Source organism: Anomaloglossus baeobatrachus, chromosome 3 (assembly GCF_048569485.1).
Source record: "Anomaloglossus baeobatrachus isolate aAnoBae1 chromosome 3, aAnoBae1.hap1, whole genome shotgun sequence".
Lineage (NCBI taxonomy): Eukaryota > Metazoa > Chordata > Amphibia > Anura > Aromobatidae > Anomaloglossus > Anomaloglossus baeobatrachus.
Genome location: NC_134355.1, coordinates 608,592,068 through 608,604,737, shown reverse-complemented (window position 1 = coordinate 608,604,737; position 12,670 = coordinate 608,592,068). Strand labels below are relative to the sequence as shown.

The window sequence follows — 12,670 nt, the reverse complement described above, 5'->3', positions numbered from 1 at the left end:
AACGATCCAAAATTGCTCCTAGGAGTCACACACAACGAGATCACTACAGCGGCCGGATGTGCGTCACAAAATCCGTGACCCCAACGAGATTGCTGTAGCAATCTCGTAGCGTTTAAAGCCCGCTTAAGAGCACAAAAGAAAAAGCTACATATCTCTGGAACTGCATGGTGGATATTGGAAATGGAAAAAGAGAATGCTCAGGGGAGCAGCAAGAATAAAATAAGCAAAAACTGTTCACTTTTGTTCTGTGATTGATGTTTTTTGTTCTATTTTGTTGATCCTAAACCCGGCGTTCTGAAGCTGTGACAACAGACATAGGTACGCGTGTCACCGCTGGTGATGCTGGGCAATGGGCATTGAATAGCATGTTAATACGCCCATGTAGGCGTGCTATCATGTTAAGAGGGCTGGACTAGGCGGGGGGATATAACACCCTTGGGACTAGTCCCTGCACTCATTAGCATATCATAAAGGATCTTTAGAAATAATATATATATTATTATAAAATAATAATAATATTTCTAAAGTTCTCTTTATGTATGTTACTAGCTACAGGGACAGTTAGGCAGGGATTAGACGTTTGCACGCAGAACTGCTCATGGGTCTGGGTGCATATTATACCTGACAGGTTTTCTTTAACATCCCATTTATGTCTTGTGAATAATAGGCCCTCATGATGTCTTGCGTTATGGTGAATTGAATGATGTTGTGCTGGACATACTAATCAGAAAATGTGCCAGGGATGCCACATGTAGGTTTGTAGGACTCTTGTCCAGTGGCCAAAGACTACCAACACTCCTGCCGGACCAAGATCCTGCAAATCTTTTTTGCGCAACCCCAATGTCTATACACTTACAAGCCTTTAAAAGACCCAAAAATGTTGGTGGGACCAACCAGGCATCTAGTGTGATAACTGTCAGATGTTTGGTCAGCATTTGTCAAAAGAATAAGGACCAAGTATGTTTAATTTCGACATGCTGAACTGAATACTTTATGGTAGCTAAACAGCCGACATTGGTGTCTGGCATTGGCTTACTCCCCTCCCCCCATTGAGAACACATGCACACATCTCATCTGAGACCTACATGAACGTGGAGTCGAGTGCATAGCTTTCGGCCAGCAGCTGTTGAAAGTGTATGGGCTCTCTATGGATGTGTTGTAATATCAATATCTTATCTTGTTTTTCAGGTGCTTCAAAATCCCAAAGCTCTTCTTCAAATGTAAAGCCTTCATATCATGCCAAAAGACCCCTTCCATGCACATCATCTACAGAGCAGTCTGCTCCAAAGCGAACGAAGCTCATAGACATCAGTGCACTGCCACCATTACATGGACAATCCTTAACCCAAATGGGTACGTTGGAAGAAACTCAGATTTTACATAGAGTATTCCAGTTTCCTTCTGCTCCTGCTTGTTCCCCATTTACAATCCTCATACATAGTATTGCCACATGCCTGCCACGGTGACATGTCATCCATGGTGATACTATTAGATATGACTGAATTTTATTCTCAGATGTATGCACAAAAAAAAGTATCTGCACCCCCTATTTTGAAGAGCCATACAGGGTTGGTGAAAGGTTTAAAATAAATAAATCACTTTTAAAAAAAAATAATAAATAAATATTATAGATATATATTATATCTCGCTCTCTCTCGTGAGATATATATATATATACTAGAAGGTGGTATATATACTAGAAGGTCGGGTATTCTAGAATTTACGTATTGTGTAGTTCATGTATGATTTTTGTTATATATATATATATATATATATATATATATATATATATATATATATATATATATATATATATATATATAATATATAATATATATAGATAGATGTTGTGTGTAGTTACCAAGTGTTTGTGCAGGGCGCTGTACATGTTCTGGGTGTTGTCTGGGTGTGGCGGGGGGTGAGAGCGGTGTTGTATGTGTGTTGCGTTGTTTGTGGAGCGCTGTGTGTCTGTCGCGTTGTGTGTGTGTGTGTGTTGCGCGGTTTGTGTGGGTGTGGTGTGTTTTGGGGGAGGTATATTTTGTGCAATGTGTGTGTTCTGCGGTATGTGCATATATTTATGTATGCCGCGGTGTTTGTGTGTTGGGTGTTGTGTGTGTGTGTGTGCAGCGTTGTCTGTGTGTGTGGGTGTCTGTGTATGGCGGTGTTTGTGGTTCCCAGTGTGTGTGTGTGTGTGTGTGTGTGTGTGTGTGTGTGTGTGTGTGTGTGTGTGTGTGTTGGGGGGAGGTGTGCACCTCCCATCGTGCTCCATGCCCCATGCTGCCCACCCCCCATCGTGCTCCATGCCCCATGCTGCGCACTCCCCATCGTGCTCCATCCCCCATGCTGCGCACTCCCCATCGTGCTCCATCCCCCATGCTGCGCACTCCCCATCGTGCTCCATCTTCCATGCTGCGCACTCCCCATCATGCTCCATCCCCCATGCTGCGCACTCCCCATCGTGCTACATCCCCCATGCTGCGCGCCCCCCATCGTGCTCCATCCGCCATGCTGCGCGCCCCCCATCGTGCTACATCCCCCATGCTGCGCACTCCCCATCATGCTACATCCCCCATGCTGCGCACCCCCCATCGTGCTCCATCCGCCATGCTGCGCACTCCCCATCGTGCTCCATCCCCCATGCTGCGCACTCCCCATCGTGCTCCATCCCCCATGCTGCGCACTCCCCATCGTGCTCCATCCCCCATGCTGCGCACTCCCCATCGTGCTCCATCCCCCATGCTGCGCACTCCCCATCGTGCTCCATCCCCCATGCTGCGCACTCCCCATCGTGCTCCATCCCCCATGCTGCGCACTCCCCATCGTGCTCCATCCCCCATGCTGCGCACTCCCCATCGTGCTCCATCCCCCATGCTGCGCACTCCCCATCGTGCTCCATCCCCCATGCTGCGCACTCCCCATCGTGCTCCATCCCCCATGCTGCGCACTCCCCATCGTGCTCCATCCCCCATGCTGCGCACTCCCCATCGTGCTCCATCCCCCATGCTGCGCACTCCCCATCGTGCTCCATCCCCCATGCTGCGCACTCCCCATTGTGCTCCATCCCCCATGCTGCGCACTCCCCATTGTGCTCCATCCCCCATGCTGCGCACCCCCCATTGTGCTCCATCCCCCATGCTGCGCACCCCCCATCGTGCTACATCCCCCATCGTGCTACAATAGTTCTCCTATTATACTCAGAGAGGAGTATAATAGGAGGACTGTAATAGGAGGAGTAGTCCTGGGGGGAGAAGAGTATAATGCCGGCTCCCTGCACATGTGTACCAGGAGCCGGTGTACGCTGGTAACTATGATACACATTGGGTAACTAAGGGACCTTAGTTACCCGATGTGTATAATGGTTACCAGCGTTCACGGGCTCCGTCACGATCCCAGCATCGCGAGGTTATGTCTAGCGCTGCTGGGATTGTGACGGAGCCGGTGTACACTGGTAACTATGATACACATCGGGTAACCAAGGGACCTTAGTTACCCGATGTGTATAATGGTTACTAGCGTTCACGGGCTCCGTCACGATCCCAGCATCGCAAGGTTATGTCTGGCGCTGCTGGGATCGTGACGGAGCCGGTGTACACTGGTAACTATGATACACATCGGGTAACCAAGGGACCTTAGTTACCCGATGTGTATAATGGTTACCAGCGTTCACCGGCTCCGTCACGATCCCAGCAGCGCAAGTTTATGTCTGGCGAGGCGTGCGGAGGGCCGGGGCGAGCAGCCAATCCATGCGGAGGGCGGGGCCAGGCCGAGGCGAGCGACCAATCCGTGGGGGGGCGGAGCCGAGGCGAGCAGCCAATCCGTACGGGGGGGGGGGGGGGCCATGGCGAGCCCAGCGGCCAATCAGCTCTGTGTCACCGTAAGGACACAATATTGGAGCAAGACAGACAGACAGACAGAATAAGGCAATTATATATATATATATATATATATATATATATATATATATATATATGTCTGTCTGTCTCTCTCTCTCTCTCTCTCTCTCTCTCTCTCTCTCTCTCTCTCTCTCTCTCTCTCTCTCTCTATCTCTATCTCTATCTCTATCTCTATCTCTATCTCTATCTCTATCTCATATATACATATATATATATATATATACAGTTAGGTCCAGAAATCTTTGGACAGTGACACACAATTTTCCCTGCCGCCCATGACAGCACCACATGAGAGATAGGTTCCGCCCACATCAGGACAGGAAACCCACTGATAAAAAGGCGGTACCTCTCCTCCACATCAGTTTTGGTTTCCTGTCCTGGTATGGACAACCCATTGCTGTCCCAGGTCCGACCCGGTGTGGAAGCCTGGTACTTACCTGAAGCCGGTGCTCGGGCCTGGCTGCACCCCCCCTCGGTCTCAGACCTCTGCGGCGGTGAGGCGCGGGCCTGGAGCGGGAGCTCGGCCCGGCGTCGCTCCAGGGATGTGCGCACTCACGGCGGCCGCTGGAAGGCTTGTCCCTGCTGTGCAGCACGCTGGAGTGAAGCTGGACGCTCCGGCCGGAAGTGACGCGATTCCATGGTGACATGCGCAATGCGACCAGGAAGTGACTGGTGTGCGCATGCGCACTAGGATCCAAGATGGCGGCGCCCATGTAACGACAAGAGATCGTGCTCCCTTCCCTCTGTGACCCCCCTCGGAACGAGAAGGAGGCTAGGTTACACACGTTGGATGTCCGGAGGGCCTTAGTCACGTACCTAGATAGGACTAGGGAATGGAGGAAGTCTCAGGTCCTGTTTGTCACTTTTCAGGGGCAGTCCAGGGGGCATGGGGCTTCTAAGGCTACCTTGGCCAGATGGGTCAGGGATGCCATCGGTTTGGCGTACTCGGCTAAAGACGCCACTCCTCCTCCGGGCATAAGGGCGCACTCCACTAGAGCAGTGTCTACGTCTTGGGCGGAGAGGGCGGATGCCTCTCTTGACCAGATCTGTCGGGCGGCTACTTGGTCGTCTCCTGGGACTTTCTTTCGGCACTATAGGCTGGACTTGTCCTCCACAACTGACCTTTCCTTTGGGAGACGGGTCTTGCAGGCGGTGGTCCCTCCCTAAGGTGGATGGTCTATATAAATCTCTCATGTGGTGCTGTCATGGGCGGCAGGGAAAAATCTTAATTACTCACCGGTAATGGGATTTTCAATAGCCCATGACAGCACCCTTAGTTCCCCCCCTATTCACTGGTTGTGGGCACCCTTCGGGGAGTGTTAGTCATGGGTGTTTTTCCTTGGGTGGTGGTATGATTAATCTGTTTATTGTGTTTTGTTGGTCCTCTCTGGCTCTGAAAACCTACTGATGTGGAGGAGAGGTACCGCCTTTTTATCAGTGGGTTTCCTGTCCTGATGTGGGCGGAACCTATCTCTCATGTGGTGCTGTCATGGGCTATTGAAAATCCCATTACCGGTGAGTAATTAAGATTTTTCGCGAGTTGGGTTCTGCATGCCACCACATTGGATTTGAAATGAAACCTCTACAACAGAATTCAAGTGCAGATTGTAACGTTTAATTTCAAGGTTTGAACAAAAATATCTGATAGAAATTGTAGGAATTGTACACATTTCTTTACAAACACTCCACATTTTAGGAGGTCAAAAGTAATTGGACAAATAAACCAAACCCAAACAAAATTATTTTTATTTTCAATATTTTGTTGCGAATCCTTTGGAGGCAATCACTGCCTTAAGTCTGGAACCCATGGGCATCACCAAACGCTGGGTTTTCTCCTTCTTAATGCTTTACAGCCGCAGCCTTCAGGTCTTGCTTGTTTGTGGGTCTTTCCGTCTTAAGTCTGGATTTGAGCAAGTGAAATGCATGCTCAATTGGGTTAAGATCTGGTGATTGACTTGGCCATTGCAGAATGTTCCACTTTTTTGCACTCATGAACTCCTGGGTAGCTTTGGCTGTATGCTTGGGGTCATTGTCCATCTGTACTATGAAGCGCCGTCCGATCAACTTTGCGGCATTTGGCTGAATCTGGGTTGAAAGTATATCCCGGTACACTTCAGAATTCATCCGGCTACTCTTGTCTGCTGTTATGTCATCAATAAACACAAGTGACCCAGTGCCATTGAAAGCCATGCATGCCCATGCCATCACGTTGCCTCCACCATGTTTTACAGAGGATGTGGTGTGCCTTGGATCATGTGCCGTTCCCTTTCTTCTCCAAACTTTTTTCTTCCCATCATTCTGGTACAGGTTGATCTTTGTCTCATCTGTCCATAGAATACTTTTCCAGAACTGAGCTGGCTTCATGAGGTGTTTTTCAGCAAATTTAACTCTGGCCTGTCTATTTTTGGAATTGATGAATGGTTTGCATCTAGATGTGAACCCTTTGTATTTACTTTCATGGAGTCTTCTCTTTACTGTTGACTTAGAGACAGATACACCTACTTCACTGAGAGTGTTCTGGACTTCAGTTGATGTTGTGAACGGGTTCTTCTTCACCAAAGAAAGTATGCGGCGATCATCCACCACTGTTGTCATCCGTTGACGCCCAGGCCTTTTTGAGTTCCCAAGCTCACCAGTCAATTCCTTTTTTCTCAGAATGTACCCGACTGTTGATTTTGCTACTCCAAGCATGTCTGCTATCTCTCTGATGGATTTTTTCTTTTTTTTCAGCCTCAGGATGTTCTGCTTCACCTCAATTGAGAGTTCCTTAGACCGCATGTTGTCTGGTCACAGCAACAGCTTCCAAATGCAAAACCACACACCTGTAATCAACCCCAGACCTTTTAACTACGTCATTGATTACAGGTTAACGAGGGAGACGCCTTCAGAGTTAATTGCAGCCCTTAGAGTCCCTTGTCCAATTACTTTTGGTCCCTTTAAAAAGAGGAGGCTATGCATTACAGAGCTATGATTCCTAAACCCTTTCTCCGATTTGGATGTGAAAACTCTCATATTGCAGCTGGGAGTGTGCACTTTCAGCCCATATTATATATATATATATATATATATATATATATATATATATATTGTATTTCTGAACATGTTTTTGTAAACAGCTAAAATAACAAAACTTGTGTCACTGTCCAAATATTTCTGGACCTAACTGTGTGTGTGTATATATCTCTATCTCTATCTCATTGTGTATATGTGTATATATGTATATATATATATATATATATATATATATATATATATATATATATATATATATATATATATATATATATATATATATATATATATATATATATATATATATATATATATATATATATATATATATATATATATATATATATATATATATATATATATAATCTCTCTATCTATATCTATCTATCTATATGCGTCTCTCTCTCTCTCTCTTATACATATATATATGTATATATATATATGTTTGTGTGTGTATATATATATATGATGTATATATATGTATATATATGTATATATATGTATGATGATATGTGTATATATATATATATATATATAATGTGTATATATATGTATATATGTATGTATGTATGTATGTATGTATGTATGTATGTGTATATATATATATATATATATATATATATATATATATATATATATATATATATATATGTGTATGTATGATACAGAGAGAGAGAGACATATATATCTCTCTCCTCACTGTTCATTTGTCCTGCTGTCGGGGCTTCCATAGTACTTTTTTCTCTTCATTCTTGTCGTGCACATTTTCTGTTGTGCGTTCCCAGAGGTGCTAAATAGACCTCTGATGCTGTGACATCACTGACTGTGCCGCAGCGGTATGACATGCAGTGATATCAGAGGCCTTGTATGTGCTGGACTACCCAGAATACAGTAAAGCCAGCTGAAGAGGATGCGTGTGATGGGAAGGTGAAAAGAAAGGGGGCAACTAAGGAGACCAGCATGGAAGAGGGCTGTGCATATTGCATAATACCATATCCCATCACCCATGATAGCACTTGTGAGGAAGAAATCTGCTTGATCAATGTACAAAGCCAAGAGTAAAAGATAGACAACTCGCACTTCATCCGTTTGGTGGTTTCCTGTCCTTCAGAGAGTCCTTCAGCGCATGGCTGAGCAAAGTCAAGAAAGAATTGCAGTGAGTTTCCTGGACCAATTAGATCTCGAGATATTAACATCAGCTTGAGTAAATTTAGAGATCATGCCTCCAGTACCTCCTGCATCATGATTGATGTTTGGCCTCATGGTGATTTGTGTTGGGCCTAGCACCTCATGGCCTGCTGATTTGATTTAACCTTGGTCTTGTGGCCTGGTTTGGTTAGCCTGCCGCCTCATGATTTGGAGGGCTAGCAGCTTTGTGGGGCTTGGCTGTCTTGCTTTGTGGGGCTTGGCTGTCTTGCTTTGTGGGGCTTGGCTGTCTTGTGCTGTTGTGTGACCCCCTGTTTGTTGTTTTGCACAGCTGTCTAACAACATGATTCTGGCTCGTTGAATATTGCCTCAAAATATCATCTTTTGGCTTGCGGCCCGACACTGTTGAGCTTGGTGACGGAGGACTACTAGAACCGCCTAGTTTGAGTTGAAAGATCGACACATTAGAATTGAGTCGTTGAAAGAATTGTAACCAGTCGGTTCAGTTTGCTCGTTTTTAAGATTTTTAAACCAGGAATCCTAAGTCGTGTGAGACCATTAAAGATCCTGCTATTTTTGGAGTCCCAGGATGGCAGGTCTGTAGTAAGTCTGATGCCAAGACTCTGTAGATGGGGTTAAAGGATCTCCTATCCTGGCAGATGAATATAATAATAATTTTTGTTTATATAGCGCCAACATATTCCGCAGCGCTTTACAATTCAGTCGGGACATGTACAGACAACGAGACAATAAAAAATAACAAAAACATCTCTGCCAGAGGCCTTCCCTTCCACCTATTTTTGTTCTCCACTAATCGTTTGAGAACATGTGAAAGGTGAGGGGTGGTTGTGTGTTTTGTTTTTTTTTTTTATATTATCCCTTTCACTTATGTTATAGCTGTGATGGTGTGCCCCTGGAGCGGCCTAGGGCTGTGGGGGCTTTGCCTTGCAGTATGGGAGCTGTGGAGGGTCGGGGTTCTCCCCCCGCTGGTGCACTGTTGCTTCAACACCTTTTTAAGTTAGGAATTAAAGACCCACTGAGACTTTCACTGTGAGGTGGTAGTGGCTTCACACAGTCTGATCTGAATGTTAAACTAAAAACCTATTTTTCAGTCTTGCAAAATTTTTGCCTAGCAGCATTAGATCACTGTGATTTTTGGATGTACGGTCTTTTTCCTACAGTAAAGGTGATGTCACACACAGCGACGACGACAACGACATCGCTGCTAAGTCGCCATTTTCTGTGACGTAGCAACGACTTCAACAGCGACGTCGCTGTGTGTGACACATAACGATCAGACCCCTGCTGCGAAATCGCTGCTCACTCCTGAATGTTCCAGGTCATTTTTTGATCGCTGCTATCCCGCTGCGCCATGATGATAAGCTCAGCATCCTTGTGTTTGATACCGCAGCAGCGACTGTCGCGACGATGCTGAAGGCAGTGACTTAGGACTGAAGGCAGGACAAGGGCGTGTTTTTGCGTGTATTTTGCAACGCACCTACGACTCCAATTGGTGGTTAAACAGCGTTCCGATTGGGTACCTTGCCGAAGGCGATACAGTGATTTCATTCTTTAAGTTCCATTCTTTGTTCCACGTAGTAGATTCTCTGTCTGGTGTCGCTAGGGTGTCGTTCTTTGTGGATCTGAATGAAATAGAATGAATGAAAGCACTACTGCGTCTTCCTTTGTTTAGCACGGTCACCCAATCAGGCACCGCTGTAGTGATCACTAATCGGAACAGAGGGGCGTGAAAAAAGGCAACGCAAAACATATCTAGGGGTAAACACCACGCCTTTATCAAGGTCTGAGTCGTCGCACAGCGACGCGTGTGACCCCACACAACGACCGTCGAGGTCGCTATGATCGCTGCTCCGTCGCTGCTTAAAATTACATGTTTGACATCTTACTAGCGATCATCTAAGGTCGCTGTTACGTCACAGGAAATGGTGACGTCACAGCGACATCGTTGTCGTTGTGTGTGAACCCAGCTTTAGTGTTGTAGCCAGGCTCTGGTTCCTGTGGAGCAGTCTGTATTGTGTCTGTGTCCTTTCTGCGGAGGCTCAGTGAGTTATTGCAGCAGACTGCACTTCCATGCAGATCGTGACGCTGTAGCTGATGACTGCGACTGACCGCGTAGCCTAATCTGTGTGTGGGTTCAAGTTGTGGCTACAACTAAGTGATTCTCAGCGAGTGGCCTCAGACCGGACAATACAGAATCCACCAGAGGTGAGCAGCGTCCTGCCGCCTCTTTGCTGTACAAACCTCTCCCTTCCCGAGCTCTGTCTCCCTCCACACACTGCAGCGGCTTCCTCTGGACACTGATGTTAACGTCACTTTCAGGGGCGGGGTAAAATCTATTTGTGATTCTAACCAGAATTGTGGAAAAATAGAGACAGCAAATTAATCTGATTAACCCCTTAACAACTGCGGGCAGTAATATGTTCCTGCGGTCACAATCTTAATCCCATGGGGATTATCTGTTCACATCTCCGCTGATTTGTACAGCTTACGTTCACGAGTGGAATTGCTATCCACCCGCACCTGTTAACCCTTTAAATGGCACTGTCAAAATGTGACAGCACCATTTTAATGGCGATCACACAGTAGATATGTACTCACTGGCCTTCACCGGAAGTCACGTAACGCAATTACGTGGATCCGATGATTGTCATGGTAGCACAGGGTCATGTGAGTGCTCCTGTAGCTCACATAACTCAGGTCCTGTAACTGCAGGTTACAAGAGATGAGCATTTCTCCTGATCTGAGCGGTGCTGCTCTGATCGGGAGAAAAGAGCGATCAGACAGCTGATCCTTATAGCCCCCTAGGGAATCTAATAAAATAAAAAAAGTGAAAAAAAAAACCCCTAAAAGTTCAAATCACCCCCCTTTTGCCCCATTGAAAATTAAAGGGTTAAATATATATACACACATTTGGTATCGCTGCGTTCAGAAATGGCCGATCTATCATAATATAAAATCAATTAATCTGATCGGTAATCAATATAGGAAAGATTCCTCAATTCACTGTAAATGTTGCTCCAAAGCTTCATTTATTATACAGTGGAAGCTTGGTTAACGAGAACAATCCGTTCTGGGACTCTGCTTGTTAACCAAGTTACTCATTCAGCAAAGCAAGATTTCCCATAGGAAATCATTGCAATGCAGACAATTCCTTCCACAACTTGTGCAATGTCCCATCCTGGTCCCCTATTCTGTCATTCCACACACGCACAAACTCACACGCACGCACATGTTATATGCTCACCTTACCTTCCGTTGCATCGCCGGTCTCCTGGGATTTGCTGTTCTCTGGTACGGGGCGGGCTGTGTATCCGGTTACCATAATGACGAGGGAGGAACTTCCGCGGCCAGAACGCTGACGTCAAAGGCAGAGCCGCTTGCCTCTGATTGGCCAGCGCACTGCCTTTGAGTAGCGTCTGACAGGAAGTTCCTGCTTCATCGCTATGGATGCCGATGCACAGCCTGGAGTGGAGCGGACCGGCGAACTGCAAGACCCAGGAGGCCGGCGATGAAACGGAAGGTACACTATATTATATAATATATTATATTATATGCTCACCTTACCTTCCGTTCCATCGCGGGCCTCCTGGGTCCTGTAGTTCGCCGCGAGGACGGCGCGATGTACCTGGGAACTACAAGAACCATGAGGCCGGCGGTGGAACAGAAGGTAAGGTGAGCATAATACTGTGTGTGCGTGTGTGTTTGTGTGGACTGCAAGAGCGGGTCAGAGCGCGGTGGATGTACGGAAGTGTGTGTGGTGAGGATTTCGATCATACAGCAAAGCTTTCTCGTAAATCGAGTTACAAATTTACAGAAAGCTTTGCTTGTTAAGCGAAATTCTCGTTAAGCGAGGTTCCACTGTATTTATCCAATGGCAACAAGATAGAGGACTGATAGGTAATTGTAAAACTTAACCTTTAATAATTATAATAAAATATCACAGAACACCTATGCATAAAGTGCTCCAGTGCTCAAACGTGCCCAAAATTACATACTAAAATAGGAATGGACATCCACCATTCACACCTCGTCCACTACAGACACTAAATGGTGAAGTAAAGATGATAAATCAAAAAAGACTTCACCCCCACATCACCAACCCATGGGTGACCACAAAGATCATTTAAGTTAATAATGACACTCCCACTGGTCACAAATACCTATGATGGATTGGTAATATCAAATTCAACAAACCTATAGAAAATTATTTGATACTCCAAGTATGATAGTTGTGTATGATGTTGTCTCAGGATTCTGGAAAATTAATTCACTGTAAATATCGTTTATTGTTTGGGGGTTTTTTTTCCCCTTTTTTTACTTTCAGGCTCTTTGACTGCTTTATAATATTTTCTGAGAAACTTTTTTTTTTTCTTTTTTTTCCTTAATCCACTTTCCCTCATATGCTAACACTAATCTTCTTACTGATATTCAGTGTATAATTGTCGTTCTCTTTTCTGTTCCAGGAGATTCCACAGTTGTTTATACCGATGGTTGTTGCTCCTGTAATGGACGAGTAAAAGCTCGAGCTGGAATTGGGGTTTACTGGGGTCCAAACCATCCATTGTAAGTAAAGTTATAATTTCTAATATATAACGGGG

At 45.6% G+C, this 12,670-nt stretch overlaps 1 protein-coding gene across 3 annotated transcripts in view; it reads left to right on the top strand.

Annotated features, from left to right (window-relative positions):
- Positions 1–12,670, top strand: part of LOC142295645 (ribonuclease H1-like) — a 62,575-nt gene that overhangs the window by 22,032 nt on the left and 27,873 nt on the right. For all 3 annotated transcript variants that reach the window (XM_075338742.1, XM_075338741.1, XM_075338743.1), the window contains exons 4-5: positions 1,189–1,353; positions 12,536–12,635. In XM_075338742.1, coding sequence (XP_075194857.1) covers positions 1,189–1,353; positions 12,536–12,635 — 265 coding nt within the window. The remainder of the gene's footprint in view (positions 1–1,188; positions 1,354–12,535; positions 12,636–12,670) is intronic.